The sequence below is a fragment of the Pleurodeles waltl genome, chromosome 2_2 (genome assembly GCF_031143425.1).
Source record: "Pleurodeles waltl isolate 20211129_DDA chromosome 2_2, aPleWal1.hap1.20221129, whole genome shotgun sequence".
Taxonomy (NCBI): domain Eukaryota; kingdom Metazoa; phylum Chordata; class Amphibia; order Caudata; family Salamandridae; genus Pleurodeles; species Pleurodeles waltl.
The window spans coordinates 157,021,378-157,049,151 of record NC_090439.1 but is presented as its reverse complement, the minus strand read 5'-3'; the positions used below and the strand labels follow the sequence as shown (position 1 = coordinate 157,049,151).

At 51.2% G+C, this 27,774-nt stretch overlaps 1 protein-coding gene across 1 annotated transcript in view; it reads right to left on the bottom strand.

Annotated features, from left to right (window-relative positions):
* Positions 1–2,682: 2,682 nt before the first annotated feature.
* The window catches only part of LOC138275709 (uncharacterized), a 167,944-nt gene continuing 142,852 nt past the window's right edge, over positions 2,683–27,774 (bottom strand). Inside the window, exons 8-9 of the mRNA XM_069219133.1 lie at positions 4,314–4,471; positions 2,683–2,835 (exon numbers count right to left, since the gene is read on the bottom strand). Coding sequence (XP_069075234.1) covers positions 2,683–2,835; positions 4,314–4,471 — 311 coding nt within the window. The remainder of the gene's footprint in view (positions 2,836–4,313; positions 4,472–27,774) is intronic.

Below are 27,774 nucleotides of genomic sequence, written 5' to 3'. Positions count from 1 at the left end.
AGCTGTAGATAGCTTGGGTAGCTTCTTGAATTTCTTTAATGGATATAGGAAGTGGTCTCGATCTCTCCACCACTAGCCTCACGTACTTCTCAACACCATCCACCTCATCTTCTTCCTGGGCCGTGACTGGTCTAGCATGCCTTGAGAGGTAGTCTGCTGGATTTTGTGCGCCAGGTCTGTACACCACGATAACTGGTATTCCTGCAATTGGAGAATCCACTTCTCTATCCAGGGTGGTGGTTGAGAAGCAGATTTGTTAAAGAGTGGTATAAGTGGCTTATGGTCCGTGTGTACGACAAATGGATGACCATATATGTACAGGTGAAAATGACGACAGCCCAAGTGTATGGCTATCGCCACTTTTCTATGTGTGAATAGTACAGCTCCATTGCTGTTAAATCCCTGCTGGCATAAGCCACCAGGGCCCACTCTCCATCATCTCCTTTTTGAGATAGAATGGCTCCAAGTCCTACTGGGCTGGCGCCTACAGATATCTCAGTGTCTTTGGATGAGTTGAAGTATACTAGTGTGGTATCAGCTGACAATGCTTGTTTTGGTGCATGGAAGGCAGCATCATGAGTGGAATTCCACTCCCACATGTTGTGGGCCTTCATGAGTTCCCTCAAAGGAGCCGTGAGGGATGTCAGATTGGGAATGAACCTTCTGCAGTAGGTAACCATCCCCAAAAAGTGGCAGACACCTGTAACTGATGTAGGAGCTGCTGCTGATCGAATGTCTGCCACCTTTTCAGGATCAGGCCGAACCCCTTTCTCCGAAAAATTATATCCAAAAAACGCAATGTCCTGTTTAAGAAATTCACATTTCTCCCGGTGTAGTGTCAGCCTATTTTGGTGAAGTGTGTGGAAAGTGGCGCGGAGTCTCTTGAGTTGCCCCTCAACCGTGGGAGCATGCATCAGTATGTCGTCGCTCACGTTGATGACACCTTCAAGTCCAGCCAATACCCCCCATATAGTGTACTGGAATACCCCAGCAGCGCTAGCAATACCAAAACTAAGACGCTAATATTGTCTCAGCCCCACATGTGTGGAATAAATTGTTATCGCTCTGGATTCTGGCACCAGCATCAGTTGTTGATATCCTGCACGAAGATCCATCTTGGAAAACCACCTCGATCCGCTGACTTCCGCTACAATATCGTCCACAGTGGGGGGTGAGATGACGCTCCCTCCGAATGTCCACATTTAGTAACCGCATGTCATCACAAATGCGCACCTCCTCCGGTTGCTTTGGCTTGCAAGTGACGACAATAGGTGAAACCCAGGGGGTTGGCCCTTCGACCCGCTCAATAATGTCTGCCTCTTCCAACTTTTTTAGTTCAACTTCCACTTGAGGGCGGAGGTAAAATGCTATGCGTCTGTGTTTCAGTGTCACTGGTTCAATGGACTTGTCAATGTGTAACTTCACCTGGCTTTCCTTTATGCAGCCAATGCCCTTGAAGAGATCTGAGTATTCCTCTTCAGAGTTCTCCAGAGCCCCCAGGTCCACCAGTTTAAGTTCTTCTGCTGTGCGACAAATTAGTAGCATTCCGGTGCCTACTTTTGTGACATATATCTTGGCGCGGGTGGTTACATCTTCATTTGCTATGTCTGTTGTGAACACCCCTACTAATGGAATCGGGGTCGCCGACCTGAATGCAAATACTTGTACTGTGGTTGGGCGAAGAGGGGGGCGAGTCGGTAGCTGCCTGAACACCGACTGAGCTAAAATGTTTATTGATGCTCCAGTATCAACGAGGGCTGGTACCTGGTGACCTGCGACCTTTACTCACCAGTTTGGAATTCTCTTTCTGAATAGACTGCCTGGTTGGGTGGTATGAATGACCTACACCGTCCCCTCTGGTTTGTCATCATCATCCATATCTTGTGAATCTTCCTGGTAATGGATTGCTTGCGCGGCATGTGCTGTCATTGGTCCATTGGACTTTGGTCTAGGAATCAAACGGCAAACTTTGGCAAAATGGTTGAGTCGTTGACAGTTGGTGCATTGTTTTCCTACCGCTGGACATTTGCCTTGGTGTGGGTACACCCCTCCACACATATAACTGGTACGACTAGTGCTTGCTGACTTAGGCCCTCATTCTGACCCTGGCGGTTCTCTACCGCCAGGGCCAACGGGGGCGGGAGCACCGCCGACAGGCCGGCGGTGCTCCCTTGGTCATTCTGACCGCGGCGCTTTGGCCGCGGTCAGAACGGGAAAAACGGCGGTCTCCCGCCGGTTTTCCACTGCCCCTTAGAATCCTCCAAGGATTCTGACCCCCCCTACCGCCATCCTGTTCATGGCGGGAAAGCCGCCATGAACAGGATGGCGGTAGGGGGGGTCGCGGGGCCCCTGGGGGCCCCTGGGGGCCCCTGCCGTGCCCATGCCCATGGCATGGGCACGGCAGGGGCCCCCTAACAGGGCCCAACTAGGCTTTTCAGTGTCTGCGATGCAGACACTGAAAAGCGCGACGGGTGCTGCTGCACCCGTCGCACGCCTTCCACTCCGCCGGCTCGATTCCGAGCCGGCTTCCTTGTGGAAGGCGCTTTCCCCGCTGGGCCGGCGGGCGATCTGAATCAGATCGCCCGCCGGCCCAGCGGGAAAGTCAGAATACCCCTCGCGGTCTATTGACCGCGGGGCGGTATTCAGGCGGCTTCCGACGGGCGGGCGGCAACCGCCGCCCGCCTAGGTCGGAATGACCACCTTAGTTTTGTCTCTCCGTTTTGCTGTTGCCCCTGCCGAGATAGCATTGACAGGTTCTGCCTTTATTGGTTTTGTGAGCGCCGATTCCATGTGTGCCACCTGCACACGGGACAGTTCCTTGGATCGGCCCATGTCCTGTTTAAGAAATTCACATTTCTCCCGGTGTAGTGTCAGTTCCTTGGATCGGGCCATTGTTAACATGTCTGCCATTGACATGCCAGGGATTTCCAAATGTGTTTCCGCAGTTTTGTGGAGTGACACCCTTCAATGAACTGTGCACATATTTCATCCCCTGGGTCTGGCAGTGTGTGCGAACTGGACAGGTCCCTAAGTCTAGCATAAAAAGCATCCACTGACTCCTCAGGGAATTGCCTGGCTTGCCTGAGAAGGAAACGTTCATAGTCCGGATTTGCCAATGGTTCAAAGTAGGCTGTGATTGTGCGTTTCAGAGTTTAGTATGAAAAAGGAGGGCCCTCTTCGACCACCTACTTGCTGATTTTATGGATTGCAGCCCCACCCAAGTGTAAAAGCATGGGTTGTTTCCTGTCTGGGTCTAGCACCATTGCTGCAAAATAATTTTTAAGACGCTCCACCCACATTTTCCATTTGCCCGCTTGGGCTGACGGGGGCCCATCCACCAGGAAAGGTTCCAGCGCAGGGAAAGAGGCCATACTGCAGCAGTGAGAGTGTATGCCAGTGAAAGATGCGCCAATTCAGATGGAGCTCCACACTTCAATGCCTGATGCAACTGTAAGTTACGGGTCTTTATTCGTTGTGTTCCTTTTGTGTTGTATTTATTATTATTTTTTTATTTCACCTCAAGTTAGTGTCAGTGTGTTGTTCCTGCAGACCTCCAGTGATTTTGCCTCCCACTGCACTGTTGGAACGTTCAGGACTCCTATGCAGTGTCTTGATAAATTTTCTTTTCTTCCGCCGCTGACCTCCGACTCACTGTGTGTCAGAAGTTTGTGTTGCCTGGCAGCAGTTGTCTGCGCTCCACGCGCTGTTGAGAACGATGGGGGCATAGCTACCGCCAAGAAAAGCTGACTCTGCGCGCTGAGTGCTTGGAGAGCGATGCGTCTCCAGATACCGGGCAGCCGTGTGTGTTGTGCACATCAGTCTCCAGCCGCACGAGAGGGGGAGGGGCCGCAGTGGGAGATTCCCCTCAGTGCCGCCATCACAGCGCACCACCGGTCAGAGTTCCATCCACTCCGAAAGCCGACACAGCTGCTCATTGGACTCAGCAGCGTCACGCTGGTTCCCGCGGCAGCCTGCACCGACATCACAGCATCACCGTCTCCCCGTCTTCGTGACCAGTTTTGTTGTGGCTTTTAGAAGTAGCCCGGCTTGTAGTGTGCGGAACGAAAAGACACACTCAGACCACGTAAATCGGGTAATCAGCCTTTGGCGCCCAAACGCAGGTCACTTTATTGCCTCCGCTCCTTAAGTCAGGAGCAAACCAAAACCCCCTGAACACATGGGAGTTTAAATCATTATTTAAGCAGTACAAAAAGACACCCCTGCCAAAATGAAACAAATGTTCAAACATAACAGTCATATAGCATATGTTTTTTCCTAAATTTGGAACATTTCAAAGAGCGCGTCTGGCATACCTTCACAAACTGCTCACAGTATTCCGAAACTGCAGTCAGAGCTCTGAGCTGGTCCAATGATGCATCTTTGTAAGTGATGTTCCTAGTATAACAGCCGGCATTTTCACATGGAGAAACACGCTCTTGTGCTTCTGCATTATGGCCAACTATAGTTATACCTACCGATGGGGAAAACAAAAAAATACACAAAGCTGTTAGTTCCAAAGACACAGGCAGAGCAAAATGCAGAATCCCAGTATATTTTACAGACTAGTGAAAAGCACAAAACATAATACAAGGTGCCTCAAGCAAGTGGCCAGTTCAACAAAGCTTTTAGCAAACTGACCAATCAGGGAATATTTGACTTCCGTCACCTCACAACATTGCAAGTTTCTAATCTAATTCTTCAAATTGAAAGTTACAAAAATAAAAGAAGTCACCATAGATAATATTGTGCTCTCCTCATAACTCTTGAACCCTCCTTGCCCTGCTGAATCCGTCCTCATGTCTTTCAGAGAGGATTTACTTCATCCAACAGGGGAGTAAGCCTCTGATTTGTAGTGCTATATTTGTTACAGGCCCCTTCTTATGAGCATCTGTAATAAGAATCAATAAAATGTCTTTCTTCCCCATCTGCAAGGAATTATTCATTAATTAATATGTGCTTAAACTGATTGGAACAACCTTGAATAACATCACACTTGCCGCAATCCATCATCTTGCCTAATTCGCAATTGTGTCCAGATACAAGTTGTGCTCCCAACTAGTTCTCCTCAGACGAAGACCTTGAAAAATATTACCAGGGTCGAAATGTCATTGACAAGAAAAAACACAGACTGTGGCCCTCTTTATGCGTTCTGCGGTCTATAACGTACACCGCCGAACTCACACCCGCCAATACTGGGCGCCGTATTATGAATGCTGGCTGCTCTCCGCCACAATTTGGGTGGAAAGCCACCAGCAGCCATACTGGTGATCGGCGGTCTAGTGAAGGTTGTTCTACCGCCACCGCCACATCACCACAAAACCACGCGCGTATTACAAAACTGTAAAAGGTGTGGAGGTGTTGTGTTTGCGGGGTGCTGGCAGTGGAGCAAGCGGCATGGACCCCGTTCCCTCCCGGACAACCAACACAACCACCAGGTAAGGTGATCATCCAACAGGGGAGGGGGGTGTTGAGTGTTGTGTGTGTGAATGGAGGGAGTGTGGGGGGTGTTGTGTATGTTTGTGTGTGTGTGTGTGCAAGTGTCTGTGTGCTTGTGTGAATGCGTGTATGCGGGGGTGGGGGGTATCATGGCTGTGTGTGTGTATGTGTATGAATGAGTGAGCATGGATGTGTGGATGTGCGTGGATGTATGTAAGTGTGGTGTGTTCATGCGTGGTTCGGGGAGGGGGTTGCAGTGGATCAGTACGGGGACCGGGGGAGGGTGCTTCGCTGCTTCAGGGGGTGGGGGGCTGTGATGGGGTTGGGGGGAGTCCTGTTGTGGCGACAGGAATTTGAATTCCTGTCACCAGTATCCTTTCCTCCAGGGATTTCATGGCAGTGCTGCTGCCACAGAATCCCTGGTGGAAAGGATACTTGTAATACAGCGGGCAGTGTTAGGCAGACCGCCGGATCGAAGGTGTTCAACTTTCGAGCAGGTAGTTCCACCGCCTTGGCGGTACAGGTGGTGAACTGGCTGTGATGCAGCCAGTTCAGTACCGCAATCATAATTTGGCGGTCCTGCCCTGCCGCGCTGTCGGCGGTCTGACCGCCACTGCTGGCGTGGCAGTACTGCCAAACTCATAATGAGGGCCTATGTGTCTGGACTCATTGTCTGAGGATTGTAGCAATGTGATTGATAATGACATATGCTGCTCGAATCTTAAGATGATAGTCTTTTGTTCTTCTATATACGCACTCCCGCTTTTTGTTTACTTGTATAATGTGGGACCACTATGGACACTGAGCTCCTTTTGGGGCATATTTATGATACCTCTAGTGCCACCTTGCACCACATTAGTGTATTTTTTTTTTTACGCAAATGTGGCTTTAGGGTGGCAATTTCCACGCACCATATTTCAAAGTGGCACATTGCAAGCACTGCGCCACTTTGTAAATCCTTGCACCACATTATGCCTGCGCCAGGCATAATGTATGCAAGGGGAGGGTTCCCACATAGGGAGGCCCCGCAAAATGGCACAGTGAAATTTACTAGATTTCACTGCGCCATTTTTTGCGTCATCATTAATGCCTGTCTAAGGCAGGAGTTAAGATGACGCTCCCATTGAAAACAATGGGCCTCCCTGTGCTTTGCTGCATTAGCACCATAATTTATGGCGCTAATCCAGCAAAGCATCACATTAGCCCCACAAATTATGACGCTAATGTGGACACAGGCACCATGGTGCGCCATATGGTAAATACGGCGCAGACATGGTGTTGTTTGGTGGACGCAATGGGATGCTAGAAAAGTGGCACATCATGAATGATGAGCCACTTTTCCATAGATATGTCTTTTGCCTTATTACCTTGTAGATTACATATTGGAGCTGTAGGTTGGCGCTTTGTATTACTAAAAACATATTGATTGTATTAATTGTACATATTTTAAGCCACATTGATTGTAATGAATCAGATTTCCCTTGCTTAAACGCTAAGAGGCATATTTATACTCTGTTTGCGCCGGAATTGCGTCGTTTTTTTTTACGCAAATCCGACGCAAAGCTAACTCCATATTTATACTTTGGCGTTAGACCCGTCTAGCGCCAAAGATCTTGGAGTTAGCGTCATTTTTTAGCGTGGACACCTACCTTGCGTCAATGATATGCAAGGTAGGCGTTCCCGTCTAAAAAATGACTCCAAGGCATGTGCGCCTTATTTAAACTCCCGTGCAAAAATGGCGCTCGGGAGTGGGCGGGCCCAAAAAAATGACGTCCAGCCGCTTTTGCGTCATTTTTTAGCGCCTGGTCAGGGCAGGCGTTAAGGGACCTGTGGGCTCGGAAGGAGCCCAGAGGTACCCTCCCAGACCCCCAGGGACACCCCCTGCCACCCTTGCCCACCCCAGGAGGACACCCAAGGATGGAGGGACCCATCCCAGGGAACTTAAGGTAAGTTCAGGTAAGTAATTGTTTTTAAAAAAAATTGTGGCATAGGGGGGCCTGATTTGTGCCCCCCTACATGCCACTATGCCCAATGACCATTGCCCAGGGGACATAAGTCCCCTGGGCATGGCCATTGGGCAAGGGGGCATGACTCCTGTCTGTGCTAAGACAGGAGTCATTTCAATGGGGGTTGGGAGTCCAAAAAAATGGCGCAAATCGGGTTGAGGCCAATATTTTGCCTCAGCCCTGACTTTCCCCATTTTTTGACGCCCAAGCTCCATTTTCCCCTACGCCGGCGCTGCCTGGTGTGGGTCATTTTTTTTGACGCACACCAGTCAGCTGCGCCGGCTAACGTCATTCCATAAATAAGGCGCCAGCATGGCGCTTTGGAATGGCGTTAGCCGGCGTTAACTTTTTTGACGCACAACTGCGTTGGCGCAGTTGTGCGTCAAAAAGTATAAATATGGCCCTAACTGCATATATGTTAAATTAGACCATAGTCAACCACTACTGCATATATGTAGAAGATGTTATTGATGACAGTCACCTTGGTCAGGAGGATGAAAGGCTTGGGTACTCTTGTGCAGAAATCTTCTTATTTATTTAAGGGTACCTCCAAAGAGGCTGGTATTCCTTCTCAAACCAATTCTTCCATAAGTGGATTTTCGTTTCCAACGGGTGCAAGGGTTCAAGATTCAAAGAATAAACTGATGCCCCCACTTTCACACTGAGTTGATATCTGAAACCTTTGACTGCCAGGTTGCCTGGCCATTCCATTACTACACACTGTCAAGTCAAACGTTTGCACAGGACTTGTACAATCATTGCATAAACAATTCTACTTAACATCTATGAGAATCGGAGTGGGTCCTGCCGATGTTGGTCACAGTAGGACAAAAAGGATTGGCAAAACCAATAGGTCTCGCCTTTACAAGATCTATTAGCTTTGGCAATGGGTTTTGCCGTGTTGTACACCACTGTGGCTCCTGTTCAGCATGGCTAAAGTTTAGTGGTGTGGAGTGTCATAGAGTGGAGTGGGGAAGTAGAGTGTCGTAGATGGGATTTGTTTGAATGCCGTAGAGTGGAGTAGAAGGAGTAGAGTGTCGTAGAGTTGAGTAGAGGGGAGTAGAGTTCAGTGGTTCAGTGGCAGAGAGTGTCATTAAGTGCAGTGGAGTGGGATGGAATAGGGTGGACTGGTTTGGAGTGGATTGAGGTAGTGGGATGGATTGTATTGGAGGAGGAATGGGTGGACTGGAATGGGGTAGAGTGGGGTGGATTGAGGGGAGTGGTTTGAATTAGAGTGGGGTGGATTGAAATGTGGTGAGGTGGATAGGATGGGGTAGATTAGATTGGATTGGGTTGGGTGGTTTGGATTGGAGTGATAGTGGTGAGGTGGGGTGAATTGGATTGGGGTGGGGTGGGGTGAATTGGAATGGGGTGGGTGTATTAGCTTGGACTGGAGTTGGGTTGATTTGATTGGTCTGCAGTGGGGTGGATTGGTTTGGAGTTGGGTGGACTTAATTAGAGTGGGTGGATTGGAGTGGGGTGGACTAGTTTGGATGGATTAGAGTGGGTGGACTGAACTGGGATGGTTCATGTGGATTGGATTGGGATAGAGTGGATAAACTGGAGTAGAGTGTGGTAGATTGGAATGAGTGGGGTGGGCTGCAGTGGGATGGTTTGGATTGGAGTGGGGTGGGGTAGATTGGATGGGGTGGGGTATGTTGGATTGGGGTGGACTGTAGCGGGGTGCATTGCATGGAGGTGGGGTGGATTGGAGGATAGTGGGGTCAATGGATTGTACTGGAGTGGGCTGGGTAGACTGAACAGAGAGAGGGTCGGATTGGATTTGGCTGGGGTGGAATGTAGTGAGGTAGATTGGAGTGGATTGAATTGGAGTGGGTGGATTGGGGTGGATCAATCAATCAATCAATGAGGGATTTCTAAAATGCGGCTACTCACCCTTGAGTAGGCTGGATGATTTGGATTGGAGTGTAGTGAACTGAACTGGGTTAGGGTGGGGTGGATTGGGGTACAGTGAGGTGGACTGGAGTGAAGTGGAGTGGGGTGGATTAGAGTGAGGTGTGGTTGATTGAAATGGGGTGGGGTGAACTGTAGGGGGTGCATTGGATTGGGGTGGGGTGGATAGGATTGTGTGGGGTGGATTGATTAGAGAGGGGTGTACTGGATTGAAGTGGGATAGATTAAGGTGGTTTGGGGTGGGGTGAGTGGATTTTACTGGAGTAGGGTGGATTAATGTGGACTGGATTGGACTTGAGTGGGTGGATTAACGTGTATTGTATTGGAGTGAGGTAGATTGGATTGGCGTGAGGTGGATTTGATAGGGGTAGACTTTATTGGACAGGGATGGATTGGATTGAAGTGGGGTGGGTTGGATTGAAGTAGGGTGGGTGACATTGGAGTGGGATAGGTTGGGTTGGTTATATTGGAATGGTGGGGTGGTGATTAGATTGGAGTGAGGTGGATCAGACTGGAGTAGGGTGGATTGGACTGGAGTGGGTTGAGTTGGACTGGAGTGGATTTGGGTTAGGTGGATTGGATTGGGTTGAGTGGTATTGTATTGGACTGGAGTAGATTGGACTGGACTGTATTGGGGTAGATTGGTTTGCTGTGGGGTGGATTGGTGTGGGGTGGACTGGAGTGTAGTGGGGTGGATTGTGGTGGATTGGAGTGGGGTAAATTCGAATGGAGTGGGTTGGATTGGGGTGAGGTGAGGGGGATTGAATTGTAGTGGGGAAGATTGTTTTGGATTAGAATTGTTGGTTGTTTTGGATTGTAGTGGGGTAGGTTGGAGTGGGGCAGGTTGTTTTGGCCTAAAGTGGGGGCAGATTGGAGTGGGACAGATTGTTATGATTTGGAGTGGGGCAGATTTTATTGGAGTGAGGCAGATTGGAGTGGGGCAGATTGTATTAGGGTGGACTGGAGTGGGGTGATTTGGATGGGAGTGGGGTGGATTGGAGTGGAATGAACTGGGATGGAGAGGGGTGGATTGGATTGGGGTGAGGTGGATTGGATTGGAGTGGTGCAGATTGGAATGTGGCGGATTGCAGTGCGGCAGGCTGTTTTGGATTGGAGTGGGCAGATTCGAGTGGGCGGATTCGATTGGGACAGATTGTTTTGGATTGAAGTGGGGCAGATGGGAGTGGTGTGGATTGGAGTGGGGCAGATTGATTAGATTAAAGTGGGGCAGATTGTTTAGATTAAAGTAGGGCCGATTGGAGTCAGGTGGACTGCAGTGGGGCAGACTGTTTTGGTTTGGAGTGGGGCAGATTTTTTTGGATTGCAGTGGGGCAGATTGTTTTGGATTGGAGTGGGGCATATTGTTTTGGACTGGAGTGGGGCAGATTAGAGAGGGACATATTGTTCTGGATTAGTGTGAGACAGATTGTTTTGGAGTGGTGCAGATTGTTTTTTATTAGAGTGGGATGAATTGGAGTGTGGCAGATTAGATTGGGGTGGGTCGGAGTGGATTGGATTGTTGTGGGATGAACTGGTGTTACGTAATGTGAAGTGAATTGGAGTGGATTGTAGTGGGGGGAATTGAAGTGAGGTGGATTAGGTTGTACTGCACAATTATATGTTAAAGCATAATTTCAGAAATTACATATAATAAACAAACAATGTCACTTTGCAATATTTCAAACAGGTTAATAGTCATCTTTTGCGAAGAGCTCCAACAAGCAAAAACAAAATAAAACATAAGTGGAAGACAACTTGGCAAAATAAAAGAAAGTTAGCTCTAAAATATTAAACTTTGCAATTTTGTTTGTCCTGCTGGGCATGTTTTTGCCAGTCACAAGCCTTCTGTTTGCAGGGCGCTAGAAGTTAAAAAGAACAAAATAGTACTTCGGGGGCAGCGGTCGGGCACTAATTAAGTTAAATCAATCAGTGCTTGGTCTCTGCTCCACACAGAGGAATTGAAATGATGCCGGGGGGGTGCCTTGAAGAGTTAGGAACCTGTAACGAAAAGTGCCATGCAGACCAACAAATTGTAAGCGACAGGCGGGCTCCAAGCTCTTTACTGTACATAACAGAGTCTTGCAAGAGAGATGCATGCGTAGCGCATGCACTTGCAGGCGTGACCCTACTAGGAAGTATTTCGACTTATTGAGCAGAGGATGAAGGTTCATCTCTTGCCACATCTACAAAATTTCACCTGAGTAGCCTCACAACATTTGTCATCTCACAAATGGAGGTTGAGATGGATGAGAAGGATGTCTTGGAGTTTGGAACCAGGATATTCCCTTCAGGATTTGTTGTTTCCATCTAGTGTAGTGTGCTGTAGAGTAGATGTGTTACCCTTCAGCTGAATTTGGGGGGTGTTCTTGTGGTGTTGATTCGTAGGATCAAGATGAGGACATGCCACCACAGCACATCCTCTTTAAAATGAGGACTGAGACAAAGAAGGGGAGGAATAGATAATGCTGTGAATGTTCTCTTTCTTTATTACTCTGGTTCCTCCATCCTCTGCTATTAAACCTAGACCTGGTTTGGTAGGGTTAAATATAGATTTTGCTTCCTCTTGTGGCAAAAATGGTTTGAAGTAATTTAATGGGTTGCGCAAGTTTAATGCACAGTTTATTCCTGATTATGCATCATGGTTGACACTTTTGATTGTTTTGCTAAAGAAGAAAGTCCCATTTGTGTGGGACTAAGGGGGTCATTCTGACCCTGGCGGTCATGGACCGCCAGGGCCAATGACCGCGGAAGCACCGCCAACAGGCTGGCGGTGCTTCTGGGGCCATTCTGACCGCGGCGGTACAGCCGCGGTCAGAAAAGGGAAACCAACGGTTTCCCGCGGCCCCAGGGAATCCTCCACGGCGGCGCTGCAAGCAGCGCCGCCATGGGGATTCTGACCCCCTTCCCGCCATCCTGTTTCTGGCGGTTTTTGCCGCCAGAAACAGGATGGCGGGAACGGGTGTCGTGGGGCCCCTGGGGGCCCCTGCAGTGCCATGCCGCTGGCATGGGCACTGCAGGGGCCCCCTTACAGGGCCCCACATTGATTTTCAGTGTCTACTTGGCAGACACTGAAAATCGCGACGGGTGCAACTGCACCCGTCGCACACCAGCAACTCCGCCGGCTCCATTCGGAGCCGGCATCCTCGTTGCTGGTGCTTTCCCGCTGGGCGGGCGGGCGGCCTTTTGGCGGTCGCCCGCCAGCCCAGCGGGAAAGCCAGAATGACCGCTGCGGTCTTTTGACCGCGGTGCGGTCTTCTGGCGGCAGAACTTTGGCGGGCGGCCTCCGGGGGTTGGAATGACCCCCTAAATGTCTCAGGAGGCCTTTGAGTGGCTCAAGAGTCAGCTTGTTAGTTCAAGGGCTCTCAATATTATGATCCCAGTTTGCAATGCTGCATCACAGTGGATGCTAGTAATTTAGGTTTGGGGTGGTTTGGGGAAGCTGAGTACACAATTAGTGAGACTTCACTCATTTTGATCGACACAGAGCTGTATTTTTCTGTAAAAGTGAACAAGTGCTGGCTTGCTGGTGGGCTATATATATATTTCATCCCTACATTTCAGTAGGAAAGTTCTTGTAGAAACTGATCATAAACCTTTGGTTTCTATACATTGCAAAGAAAGGGTTAATGATCATACCCTGTTATTATCAATGTTGCTGACCAGATTCTTGCAGTACAAATCTGATATGATTCACATTCTAGGAGGTAAGAATATCAGAGCAGATTACCTTTCTTGGTTTCTGTCAGACAGTGGGATAGGAAAGTGGTGGAAGATGAGGATACTTAGAGGGGAAGCGGCCTTAACCACGACTCCGTAACAATGAAGTCGTGGACAACGAAAGCGGAACAACGATTTTGTTAACCACAACTTTGTTGTTTGGTGCCTCAACCATGCATGTGCTGAACCACACACATACGTGGTTAAGGCACAGAAGAAGGGAGTCCGCTGAGGAAGACGACGTGATCAGTCAGGTAAGTGGGGCTGTTTTAGGGGTGGAGAGTTGGAGTATTTTTTGTTTTAGGGGCGGGGTGGTGGGTCGGGTATTTTAAATTTTGGGTTCGGGTGGTTTAGGGGAGGGGTTCTGGTTATTTTTAGTTTTAGGGGCGTTTTAGGGGCAGGGAAGAGGTGTCGGGGTATTTTTAATTTTAGGGGCGGGGTGAGGGGGGTCGAGGTCTTTTTAGTTTTAGGGGTGGGGGTCGGGCGGTTTAGGTTTAGAGGCGGGGAGGGAGGGGTATTTTTAGTTTTAGGGGCGGGGTGGTTGAGGTATTTTTAGTTTTAGGTGTGGGGGTCAGGCGATTTAGATTTGGGGGAGGGGTATTTTTAGTTTTATGGCCGGGGGTGGGGTCAAGGTATTTTTAGTTTTAGAGGTGGGGGTCGGGGTGGTTTAGGTTTAGGGGCGGGGAGGGGGGTCGGGTTATTTTTAGTTTTTGGGCAGGGGTGTGGGTTTGGGGTATTTTTAGTTTTTGGGGCGGGGTGAGGGGTCGGGTATTTCTAATATTTGGGGGTGGGTGGTGAGGGTGGTGTAGGTTTTAGGGGTGGGGGTTGGGGTGGTTTTAGGGGTGGGGTGAGGGGTTGCGGTAATTTTAAGGATGGGGCTGGGGTGGTTTTAGGTTTTATGGGCGGGTGGGGGGGTCGGGGACGTTTTAGATGGTGGGGGTGTTGGGGTGGTTTTAGGCTTTTGAGGTGGGGGCTCGTAGTAATTTTAGGGGAGGGGGTGGGGGTTGGGGTAGTTTAGGTTTTAGGGATGGGGTGAGGGGTTGGTGTTGTTTTAGGGGTGGGGGGTTGGGGTGGTTTTAGGGTCAGGGTGGTGGTCGTAGTAATTTTAGGGGCGAGGTGGGGGTTGGGGTAGTTTTAGGGGCAGAGGTGGGGGGTTTGCGTGGTTTTAGAGGTGGGGGGTTGCCGTAATTTTTAGGGGTGGGGGGCCAGGGGGAACTGCATCCTGGAACCATGCATGCCGTTCACTAATGCCTTTACCAGGGATGCCTTTACACTGAAAAATCGTTGTTAAGGCATTTGTGGTAAAAGCATTAGTGGTAACAACGCGGTCGTTGTTCTGACCTCGTTGTTCATGCATGCGTTGTTCCAACATGTGTTGTTCCGACATACATTCACTTAGAGTTGTCTGATTGCTTAGGGAGATTTAGAATCCACAAGCAATTTCTGAATCAAAGTGGAAGATGGGGGTGGTAGAGTATTCTGCATTGGTTCAGGGTGTGTCCTTTATGAAGAATAGATGACCTAAAGAAAGAATTGTTGTATGTGAGTATCAGCCTTTTGTGCAAGTGGCAATGGAACTGATGGTGGAGGAAGGGGTTTTCACAGCTGATGAAAGGTTTGTGCCTATGGTGTGCCTAAGGGCAAGGTTGACTGATTATGACCACAAGCATTTGGATAACATTCACCCATCCCGTAATTCCTGCCCTTGAGAGTTAAAAATACTACAAATAAAATTACAAGCATATTGCTTCAAAGTAGCAGGGATAAAATACCTCCAACACGTTCACTTTTCTCAAAGTTTTTAAAACAATAATTCTATTTCTGTCTCACTATTTTACTTTTTACATTACTTTTTTAAGATGCATTCTTACAGGGGCTAGTTTTGGATAGATGCTGGCAGCCTGGGAGATATATCTCCCACAAAAAGCGATGGCATGTGCAAGCTCTAAGCTATGAAGTTGATTGTGTATCTGCACCGTTTCCTGACGAAGGGCTTTGTTGTGCTGAATAGTGAAGCTGAAAGTAGTCATATGCATGACCGCTTTCATGGCATTCCATACTATAGATAAAAAGGTCGAACCAGTGTTTTCTTTAAAAAGGTTATGGAACGTTTAGGACATATATTCCTCATATTGAGATTTATTTAAAGGGGGCTGATCAAATGCCCAATGCCTACCTACCGGCTCTATCCATGAATGTTCCTGTTAAACATGCCATGCAATTAGATTGTAACCAGAAAAAAACATGCGAGGGAATACCTAAATAGAAATATATGGGATAAGATGATAATTTGATCAGCCCAAATCATATCCAGCCGAGAGCAGTATCTATGAGCAAATTCATAAAATCTATATATGGGGGAAAGTTGTTGTTAATGGGGCTAAACATCTACCATGCCATGAGAATTCATCAGATGTAAGGTTGTTGCATGTGTTTGCCTCACACATCGTCCACTACTGAAATTAAAGTAGTCAATAAGGAGATATGATGTAACATTCATATCTCTACATATAATAATTGGACCCTCTTAACTAGATAATTACATAAGTAATTTATGAAACATTAAAGGGTCATCCTGATTAGGGTAAAAAACTGAACATAAAGTGAATGCACCGCCATCTTTGCCTACTAATGCAATGAGCCAGTAACCCTGGTTATCAGAGCAGCTTTTAAGTTGGATTCAGCTATTATTTTTGGCCACTATCATAGACCCTAGAGAAGGGTTGAAACATATTGTAGTTTTATTCCCAAGTGCATTTAGTTGTTTCATTTGGACTCTAACCAGATAAGTGCCTTCATATAGAAGAGTTTTGACTTAACCCCTTCCCTGCTAGGTCCTTTCCCCATGCTAAGCCTTTTTTTGGCTATTTGGGGTAGGTCACTCTTAGGCCTCCATCACTTTTTGTCCATAATAGCTATCCACGCCAAATTTGTGTTCTTTTTTTCAATCATTGTACGGATTCTAAATGCACCCAGTGTTTGTGAATTCCCCTGAAGAGGACCAAGAAATGTGCCAAACTATAGCTCACTTTTGCTTTTTTTAGAGGGATGTGAAAAAAGTGCTGTTGGATAAAGTGTCTGTTTTTTTCCTGTAAACTGCATACAATAGGATTGCGGCAAAAAAAATCACCATCTTCCCAGCTTTCAGGGATAGGTAGACTTGATTCAACAAACCAAATTTTTTAGCACAGTTTTGGCATTTTACTGGGAGATAGCCCATTTTTCCTATTTCTTGTGCTATCAACCTCCTTTCCCGTTTGGGGTGGAAACAGATGTGAAACCCATGGTGGATCCTGGAAAGCTATAAATTTCTGAAAATTCGACAACATTCTAAATTCTGCAAGGGGCATTTGTGTAGATCCTTCATTCTCCATTTCCAAACTGGCCATCCACCTAGTGGCTGTCCAGGGAGATGCATCTGGGAGATCTGACCAGACCATTTCCTGAGCCATCAAGGTGTGTTTAAGTTGTATGTGTGAGCTAACATTGTGTGCTAGTTAGCTCATTGTCCCCCTGCTAGTTCTCAAAGCGCTTCACCGCCCCCCTCCAATCACAACCCCAAAGGTGGAGATGCTAATCAGTTCTCTTCAGGCAAAGCCCTGTAGTTTTGCATAGCATCCCACCTTTCTGATGAGTTGTGGCCTTGGTCATCCTTCCTTTCCAACACACATGCACCATAGCCCTGTTCCAAGCCACCAATACTGCCTGTGCTAGGGCCCATAGACCAGAAATGCCTGTTCCATTATTTAAAATGTGCCTACAAGAAGGGTCCTTCATGGAGCATCTCTCAAAGCATACTGTGGGGTCACCTGTTGGGGCGTGAGCCCAGTTGTTGACTACTTGAAGGCCCAATAGTACACCCAAATATTGGGGAAGGCAATCCTACCATTATACACCAAGAGGCAGAGCATTCCTAACACAATCCTAGAGGGCCTCTCCATTCCATAGTAGCCACCGGAGTTCCGTATCTAACCAGACAAAAAAAGGATTCTAAAATCGGAAAAGGAGTGTTTTGCATAGCATATAGCAGGTTTGGGAGACATATCTTTTTGAGGATGGCTCCCCTTCCTAGGATTGTCAAAGGTAGTTTCCTCCATCTGGCCACGTCCCCCTGCAAATTCACCATTTGAAGTTCCAAGTTCCACTCCCAGACGTATTCAGGGTCCAGCATAACGTATATGCCTAGGTAAATAAAGCTCTCTGTTGTCATCTTTACTGAGACAGGGACAGTGATTCTTTTGTCCCATCTACCTATTTTGCAAAGTATTGATTTTTCCTAATTTAACCTGTGGCCAGAGTAGTCCTCACAAGCCTCCACCATCTCAAGTAGTGGTCACACAGTTGCGCCTGGATCATGACATAAAGGAGGACATCTTCCACATATAAGGAAATCTTGCCCTTCTGCCACTGCGTCCCTCATAGCCCTAATCCTGCTTGCCAAGGGCTCTATGCAAAGGGCAGGGGGAAAGTGGGCATCTCTGTTTGGTCCAGTGTCCCAGTGGGGGCAAGGCTGATTTTGCCATGTTCATGTGCACCACCGATGTGGGTTCAGCATAGAGATGGGTCATCAAATTACACAAATGAAGACAAAGCCAAAACTCTTCAAGACTGTGAAAAAATAGGGCCAGTCGATTGAATCAAATGCCTTCTCTGCACTGAGGGTAACAATTGCCAGTGGGCAGAGGGTATCCCTCACTGCGTGTAACCAATTATGAAGTCTACAGAGACATTCTTGTTTTGATCAGCCCCGCATTAAGACCATCTGAACCCTGTGAATCAGTGAGGTTATCACCCCGTTGGGCTCTCTCGACTTCTGGGGGAGTCACCTCCATCCACAAGACTTATCAAGGAGTCCAAACAACTTATCATATCCTCCTTGTTTTTCTGTGGTGTAGGGGTGTAAAAAAGCAATAAAAGAGGGTAAATTCCTTTGCAATTTCAGTCACCTTGGTGATCTCCCCATTGGTGGTGGCGATTCCCCCCACCCATGTTACCTTGCAATCTCTTCAACTGAACCACTTCAGTAGGCATCTAACCTTGTCCCCTACATCATACAGTTTTCGCTGCACCAAGAGGTATTGTTGACATGCAGCCCCCTCTGCAGCATTCTGGCATTCAGCCCTCACCAGTTCCAGGAGGCGAAAAGTATCCTCCCCATATGGGGAACCATCTGGCACTCTAGGCATAAGACATGAAGTTGAATTAGAATCTGAGTCTGCCCTCATTCGAGTCACTGTGTCAGGGTCTTGCAGTTCCCAGGCACTAAGGTGCCGTTAGTGGGGAGTAGCAGGAAATGGTGAGACATTCCCCTTGCCAAGCATCCTGTCCCTTCTTTCATTAGGGCTGTCTAGTGGGTGAGATTGAATAGTCCAGTCTGGAGAAAGATTTGTGGGCACCTGAGTGAAAAGAGTACACCACTTCAGTAGGGTGTTTCACTCTTTATATGTTCACGAGCTGCAGTGCTCTGGTAAATTGTGCTAGCAGTGTGAGATGGGGCAACTAGTTTTTCCGCAACCTGGATTTATCCAGTGCTGGTGTGAGGATGTCAACCGAGCCTCCCATCCCACCAGTGGTGGGACAGTATTCCCATCTTCTGGTAGCGTTGGGCCCACCTTTTCCAGCACCTCCTTCTGCAGTCATGGGGGCATAGACATTAATGAACATGAAGGCTTAGGTTTTCTTAGTCCCCTGTGTCTCAAGCACCATGCCATCTGGATGGTGCTCCATTCATTTATGTGTGCCCTAAAAGGGGGATTGTTCTTAACTAGTATCACCACCCCTCTGCAACTCCTGGAGAACCCAGTGTGGCCCAGCAATTAATATCTGCTCCTGCCCAGAAATCTGTAGTCAGTGGCTAAGAGATGAGTCTCCTGTAGGAAGATGAGATCCAGGGCTATGTGTTGAATGTACCCTGTTTAATCTTATTACGTAAGCCATTTACTTTGCAGGATAAGAGTCTGACGTGGTATGTCCTACAGTTCTACACCACCATAGTGTATCCTCGACCTCCGACCCAACCTTCACCCGATCCCCATACCCCAGCCCTGTCGAGTCATTGAAGTCTCCATTTTAGTGTTCATGTGTCTGCTCAAAAACCAAATACTATTCAGATTTTCTTTCGGTCCCTCAGCCCCTTTTTTCTAAACCTAAGACAAAACATTCTTGTCCCCAACTTGGCCCACCCCAAAAAACAAGAAAATCAACAACTGATGAGTATGGTGTTCTGAACCACAGCAGGCGGCCGAGCAGACATTTCACTCCTCACCTTTGTTCAGGCAGGGAGGGCGGACTTGAGCAGGTATACCTACCAATGAGGTTACGTCTGGCCCCATGTCCATTCCAGTCCACTCATGGTAGAGCTGGCTCAATGTTCCCCCTATTCAACGTCCAGGTATACTTGCCTATCAGGCCGCCTGCGAGCCCCCCCATTCCAGTGGCAAGAACAGATTGTTCATATCAGCCCTTCTGCAATTATTGGGGGGTCACCTCCATGCCTAAGGGGCCCATTGCAGAGTTCACCTCAAACTTAGAGGTAGCACAGGAAGCCCCCGGGCTGGGCAACACCATTGAGTCCTAGGTATCATGGAAAGTCATCATTGCCACCACCACCTTGGTGCTATCTGACCTCGTCTGTGATGATGAGGGTCAGATGTTCACCAGTGAGGCCACTCATCAATACTGACTACATATCTTCCTGCCAGCCATCTCTTCTAATGTCATCTCCCTACTGCCCTCCAGCCAGTGCCAAGCCTATTCTAGCGTCATGTTCTCTTTGATTACCTGTAGCTTAGTAAGGTAGAGGAGTGCGTTCTGCAGGTCCTTTTACCTACAGGAAGGAGCTCCTCTGTCTTTGCACCTGTAGTCTAAAGTCTGGGAGGAGGTGGACAACGTTACCTTCCACAGTCTGTAGAATCTGGTCTTGATCCCGAAAGTTCAACAGTTTGGCTACCATCAGGGCCCCAGGGCAATAGGGCCCGATCACCTGGTGTGTCTCTCCACAGAAAACAGAGGAGAGGTGTTACCATTGTGAATGTTGATGATGAGCTATTGCATCAGGAAGAGCTTTGCCGGTTGACCCTCAATTATGTTGGGGAGGCACATTATTGAGATATTGTTGCAGTGTGAACAACCATCCACATCCTCCACCCTCTCTTGGAGCCTTTCCACCAAAGTGGCCAGGCCCCAGAGTCTGTGCTTCATTTGCCCCAGGTCTGGTGTCAGATGACCCATGGTGTCCTCCACCTCGACAACCTTTGCCGTCAGTTTCCTATGGTCCACCCTAAGGAGCCCCAGGTCAAGTGCCACACCAGCAATCTTTGTCTCCTGAAGTTGTTTAGGTCCGCAATTATGCCCAGGAGGTTTCCTAGTTGGTCACTTGGTTCAGGAGGGTGTACTCAATAGATATAGCAAGGGTTCCTCTCTATCATATTCCCTCGCAAACAGGTAGTGCTGGGGTCTTTGACCACCAACGCCTTATCCTGTTCGGGCTTAATCATTGCCCAGTCCTGACCACTGGGGCCAAGCCTCCTCTAGTCATTCTCAAATAGGTGCCAGGCCCAGCATCACCTGATCCACAGGTGAGGTGCACACAGCCCCTCTCTAACTTTTTAGGGGTGGCAGGTCTCCTCTGGGGTCAACAACCACCACCAATACAGCTCAAGTCCTCCAATGGCCCATGACTCAAAGGCTCCTGGTGGTTGGGTCTCCTGCCACAAATCTGGCAAGTTCCCCCATCCTCCTCCTGTCTCCCTTGTTGTTCCCTGTCTCACACCTTCTCTCCCAAGCCTGCTCCCCTCAGGGTAAATAAGAAGAAGGGGAGGGCTAATGTCACCAGTCTTCCAGGGCTTCCAGCTGTCACCAGCAGTCATCCCCTGGCTTACAAGGGCTCTGCTGTTTTGGGTGGGGCCGTGCTGTTCTCCGCAAGCTATGGTGGCTATTCCTCTGCTCCTGTCCAGCTGCTGTCTCTCCATGCCAGTTGAAGAAGGCCTTCCTATTTGTGTCAGTTCCCCATGGGAGACTGAGTACCCACTCGCTCACCACCTTGAGTGGCGCGACTGGCCCACTGTGCCTTCATTTTCCCAGAGGGGACGCTCCCACTTGCCCCTTCCCATACCCGATCTGCTTCTGTGCTTGTATCCTTGACACATTCCAGGGGTGGGAGGTGATAAAGGGGGAGAGGGTCTTCTCCAGTGACTTGGGGGGGGCATGGCAGGATTATTGCTGGAGGGGCACGGCTGGCAGAGCTCCAGAGTGAGTGGCTTCCGCCATCTTGAGCTTGGCCACACTCCCCACAATGGTGACTTTTAAGAATGTATGGTGAGTATTTTCAGTAGACATGTTCCCAGCCACGCTACTGGCTAAGAAGGAATTAGATGGTATATTGTATTGGCCAAGTCACTTGTTGAAGTTTTACTTGGAAGATCAGGTTCCTGTATTATGGATTGAAAGTGGAGGTGGAGTAAAATAATCGTCATTTGGAAGCAGTTCTGCACTGACTTTTGCAAAGTATTTGAAGTATCAGGTCTATCTTTAGAAGCAGAAACAACAGTTTCCATAGACTTTAAATGAGTTTACCTGTCACTTTTCAGTTTCTTTGCCACACTCCCTTTTGTTGCACTTCCATCCTTCAGTGTGGCTAAGAGATTCCCTGAAGTGCAATTTTTGCTTACAGCAACACTACCACAACCTGAGGGTTCTCCTGTTTGCTTGCTCATTTCAAGACCACAGAATAGGCTTTTGTCAAACATAACTAGTTCCACCTTGTGAGTGTGCCAATGATAGCATCATGGGATTCCAAGTAGCAAAGGGGCATAAACAGCCAACAGCTTTTTGGCCTACCCCACTCCCTGTGTCGACACTAAAAGCTTTACTAGAAAGGGGCTTGGTGACCCTGAACCTTAGTAAGGTTAGGGAGTCAGTGGTTGATTTTAAGGCAGCCATCCTAACCTGAGGTGCAGTCCACACAGCAGGCTGAAGAAGCTCAGAATCAAGCTGCCAGAAACACCCCACTGATCAGTAGTACAGGAGAAATGGTGGCTTACTAGGTAGGCTACGAGGAGGGACCTGATGCAGCAAATAGCAATACAATACGACCATCTCTCCTGGTGAGTAGAAACCTAAATCAAGGATTAGCTGAGGAAAGGGAGGGCAATTCATTCCGTGTTACCTTTAGTTAATATCAGCATGCATTTGTGGAGGACCGTGGAGAGCACTTTCAGCCTAAACCTGAACTTGAAATGACTGCGTCTTGCCTACACAGCTCCCAAGTTATTTTTTTTAGTAGAGATTTTTCCCAACGGAAGAATATTTGAGGACCTTTTCCTGCCTTTAATGTGCTGGTAAATTTTTCAAGAGTTCCAAAGAAAGAGGGAGGGACATGAATACCTGGGCTGAAGTTATGTCCATAGCACATGTAGGCTTTGGGATTGATGAGTGATGGGGCTTGCAAGAGACTGGTTGTTTGAGAGACCACAGAGGATTGGCTACAGGTTTAAAAGTGAGAATAGTCGGTTAGGTTTGTCAGTTTGCAGTTTATTATTCTTATTTTCAAATCAATGTGAGGGACCACCAAGCAGAAGCGTCCCACTGTGTGAGGTTCTAGAGATGGGATCCACTAGATGTTGGACTGCACCCAAGGGTTGGAAAGGTCATCCGATGGCTGACTGGAGCCACCAAAGTGCAGCTTCCTCTGGGCATTCCATCACTGTAGCCACATGCAAGACTCAAGATAGCAGGGAGACTCCAAACGAAACACCAACTGGACAACAGATGATTTGTCACCACTGTAGAGCTATTCATCTGGTGGGTGAGGGCGGGGTAAGTGTGCCTCCTCCCACATTGATAGGTGTTGTCACAGCCTCGGCTCTGGTGCCGACCTAGAACAAATCAACAACTCCTCAAAGAGTACAGATTAGACTGGGCATTGGGGAAGCTTTTAAGGCACATTGGGGGTGATTCTAACCCTGGCGGTTGGTGATAAAGCGGCGGCCAAACCGCCAACAGGCCGGCGGTCCAAAAAATGGAATTCTGACCCTGGCGGGAACCGCCAACACAGCCCGCCACATTAACACTCCGACCGCCACGGCGGGACCGACAAACAGCGCAGCGGTCACCGCCAACAGCCAGGCGGCAGACAATGTACCGCCCACACTATCATGACCCACCAATCCGCCACCTTTTCCGGGGCGGGAGCCCCGCCGATAAAAACACGGCGGAAACAGACTACGAATGTTAAAACGCTCACCTCTACGCACTCCACGAGTACGGAGGACAGCATGGAACCCGAATTGAACATCATACCTGCTCTCGTCTACCTGCTCATCTACCACGAGTACGAACTCCGGCGCAGACGTCAAATGTGAGTACAGCACCTACGACACACGGGAGGGGGGAGGACGAAAGGTTACGGGCACACACATATGCAACCCCCCCCCAATATGTACACACCAATGCAGAGCAACAAGTCACAGTGACACCAACCAAACCCCCGTAAAAAATGCAATGACATTTCAAAATTGTCAATAAATATTTATGTCCAAAATAGCCTCCGATAAGTATTGGTCAACTCGCCAGAATATTTACATTTATAAAGTCAATATACACAGCAGTGGACAACTGCAGAAATCAGTCCTGCACATTTTACGTAGTAACGATTTGTCCGTGGGCCAAAGTGTAGGAACACAAGGGCAAAGCCCACACACGAGACCTGAGTCCTTTGGAGAGAACACTGCAGGGGCATCTGATGACAAAACTACAGGCACCTCAGGGGGAAGGGAAGGGGGGGCACCTCAGCCACATGAGTCCACGACGCCAGACCCACGAAGGGGCCACCATGCCCACTGCCATATCCTGGGGAGTGCTTGACAGGAAGGGCCCAGTGGAGCGGTGCTTGAGAAGGCAGGGCCCAGCGGAGCGGTGCTTGACAGGAAGGGCCCAGCGGAGCGGTGCTTGAGACGGCGGGGCCCAGCGGAGCGGTGCTTGACAGGAAGGGCCCAGCGGAGCGGTGCTTGAGACGGCGGGGCCCAGCGGAGCGGTGCTTGACAGGAGGGGCCCAGCGGAGCGGTGCTTGAGACGGCGGGGCCCAGCGGAGCGGTGCTTGACAGGAAGGGCCCAGCGGAGCAGTGCTTGAGACGGCGGGGCCCAGCGGAGCGGTGCTTGACAGGAGGGGCCCAGCGGAGCGGTGCTTGAGATGGCGGTGCCCAGCGGAGCGGTGCTTGACAGGAAGGGCCCAGCGGAGCGGTGCTTGAGACGGCGGGGCCCAGCGGAGCGGTGCTTGACAGGAAGGGCCCAGCGGAGCGGTGCTTGAGACGGCGGGGCCCAGCGGAGCGGTGCTTGACAGGAGGGGCCCAGCGGAGCGGTGCTTGAGACGGCAGGGCCCAGCGGAGCGGTGCTTGACAGGAAGGGCCCAGCGGAGCGGTGCTTGAGACGGCGGGGCCAGCGGAGCGGTGCTTGACAGGAAGGGCCCAGCGGAGCGGTGCTTGAGACGGCGGGGCCCAGCGGAGCGGTGCTTGACAGGAAGGGCCCAGCGGAGCGGTGCTTGACAGGAAGGGCCCAGCGGAGCGGTGCTTGAGACGGCGGGGCCCAGCGGAGCGGTGCTTGACAGGAGGGGCCCAGCGGAGCGGTGCTTGAGACGGCGGGGCCCAGCGGAGCGGTGCTTGACAGGAAGGGCCCAGCGGAGCAGTGCTTGAGACGGCGGGGCCCAGCGGAGCGGTGCTTGACAGGAAGGGCCCAGCGGAGCGGTGCTTGAGACGGCAGGGCCCAGCGGAGCGGTGCTTGACAGGAAGGGCCCAGCGGAGCGGTGCTTGAGACGGCGGGGCCCAGCGGAGCGGTGCTTGACAGGAAGGGCCCAGCGGAGCGGTGCTTGACAGGAAGGGCCCAGCGGAGCGGTGCTTGTGACGGCGGGGCCCAGCGGAGCGGTTCTTGACAGGAAGGGCCCAGCGGAGCGGTGCTTGAGACGGCGGGGCCCAGCGGAGCGGTGCTTGACAGGAGGGGCCCAGCGGAGCGGTGCTTGAGACGGCGGGGCCCAGCGGAGCGGTGCTTGACAGGAAGGGCCCAGCGGAGCGGTGCTTGAGACGGCGGGGCCCAGCGGAGCGGTGCTTGACAGGAGGGGCCCAGCGGAGCGGTGCTTGAGACGGCGGGCCCCAGCGGAGCGGTGCTTGACAGGAAGGGCCCAGCGGAGCGGTGCTTGAGACGGCGGGGCCCAGCGGAGCGGTGCTTGACAGGAGGGGCCCAGCGGAGCGGTGCTTGACAGGAAGGGCCCAGCAGAGCGGTGCTTGACAGGAGGGGCCCAGCGGAGCGGTGCTTGACAGGAAGGGCCCTGTTCAGGGGTGCTCTTCTGCACGGCGGGGCCCTGTTCAGCGGTGCCTGTCTTCACGGCGGGGCCCTGTTCAGCGGTGCCTGTCTTCACGGCGGGGCCCTGTTCAGCGGTGCCTGTCTTCACGACGGGGCCCTGTTCAGCGGTGCTCTTCTGCACGGCGGGGCCCTGTTCAGCAGTGCCTGTCTTCACGGCGGCGCCCTGTTCAGCGGTGCCTGTCTTCACGGCGGGGCCCTCTTCAGCGGTGTCTGTCTTCACGGCGGGGCCCTGTTCAGAGGTGCTCTTCTGCACGGCGGGGCCCTGTTCAGCTGTGCTCTTCTGCACGGCGGGGCCCTCTTCAGCGGTGCCTGTCTTCACGGCGGGGCCCTGTTCAGCGGTGCCTGTCTTCACGGCGGGGCCCTGTTCAGCGGTGCTCTTCTGCACGGCAGGGCCCTGTTCAGCGGTGCCTGTCTTCACGGCGGGGCCCTGTTCAGTGGTGCCTGTCTTCACGGCGGGGCCCTGTTCAGCGGTGCCTGTCTTCACGGCGGGCCCTGTTCAGCGGTGCCTGTCTTCACGGCGGGCCCTGTTCAGCGGTGCTCTTCTGGACGGCGGGGCCCTGTTCAGCGGTGCCTGTCTTCACGGCGGGGCCCTGTTCAGCGGTGCTCTTCTGCACGGCGGGGCCCTGTTCAGCGGTGCCTGTCTTCACGGCGGGGCCCTGTTCAGCGGTGCCTGTCTTCACGGCGGGCCCTGTTCAGCGGTGCTCTTCTGCGCGGCGGGGCCCTCTTCAGCGGTGCCTGTCTTCACGGCGGGGCCCTGTTCAGCGGTGCTCTTCTGCACGGCGGGGCCCTGTTCAGAGGTGCCTGTCTTCACGGCGGGGCCCTGTTCAGCGGTGCTCTTCTGCACGGCGGGGCCCTGTTCAGCGGTGCCTGTCTTCACGGTGGGGCCCTGTTCAGCGGTGCCTGTCTTCACGGCGGGGCCCTGTTCAGCGGGGCCTGTCTTCACGGCGGGGCCCTGTTCAGCGGTGCTCTTCTGCACGGCGGGGCCCTCTTCAGCGGTGCCTGTCTTCACGGCGGGGCCCTGTTCAGCGGTGCTCTTCTGCGCGGCGGTGCCCTCTTCAGCGGTCCTCTTCCAGGAAGTCTAGGGAGCCAGACCTGGGCTGGACACCCTGATCACTCGCCCTCCGAATGTGCAGTGGCAGGCCCCTTTGGGGACGGAGTCCTGGGCCCTTTGCTGTCGTCCCTTGCAGGCGGGATGGGGCTTGCGGGGCCCTCCAGCTCCGCGCTCCTGATGGATGACCTCTCCACCCTGCTGCCCTTTCGCTCCTTAGATGGGGCTCTCGGGCCCTTGCCTCCCCTGGCTGTTGTGGCAGGTGAAGTGGCCATTGTTGGCTCCTTGGGGGCAGCCGTCTCAGTCCTCTCACGGCAGCCCTTCACTTTACGTGTCCTCTTGCCTGGGGGTGGGCTGGATGTCCCCTTGCTGCTCAGTGAAGTGTCACTGCCGCCAAAGGGTGGACTCCAGAAGCCATGCACCACTTGGATCCTCGAAGCTGGGCTGGTGGTGGCTGAGGTGCTCTTGGGACTGTTAACCGCTGGAGCGCTGGGTGGCGGCTGTACCTGTGGAGGCGGGGGGCCCGGATGTTGCCGCCCCCGCTAGGGAGCTCCCAAACGAGGACGTGTCCGTGTCGCTGGTGTCTTCACCGGTCCCCGTTGTGGTGCTCCCCTCGCCCTCCGGATCACTGGTGCCCTCGGTGTCTGTTCCAGTGCCCACCGGGGCATTGTGACTTGCAGCTCCCTCGTGCTCCGACGCCAATTCTCCGCCGCCTGATGATGCTGATGCACAAGAAGACAAAGAATAAGGGTGGGGGGAGAAATAATACAAAGTTGAGTGTATGCCTTGTCAATACCGTTGGCGGAGAGGACAGACACAGGTGCCTCATGCACTAAGCCGCGAAATTGGGGTACACTACTCAGTACTTCTGACTAGGCCAACAGGTCTAGGGACAACAGACACGCACATGGGTGATGCAGGACCATGGATAGCTGTACTTGGCACCCTACAGAGGTGGGGGGCAGGGCACAGGGCCATGTCTAAGGGAGGGGACTACACTACAGAAAGCGCCCTGGCCTAGTGTCACCCACGGCCCTCCTCCCCCACCCAGACGCCTCAACTGCGCTTAAGGATAGCAGAATGTGCAGGTACTCACCCCCTTGTGTCTGCTGTGATGTCCTCAAGCGCCCATCCAAATCAGGGTAGGCCACCGCCAGGATCCTGGACATCAGGGGGGTCAGGGTACGACTGGCACCCCTCATAGGTCGGGAGGCCATCCCCAGCAGTGACTCGGCGGTCTTTTGGGTTCCGCGGCGGATGTCCTCCCACCTCTTGCGGCAGTGGGTGCCCCGTCTGGTGTAG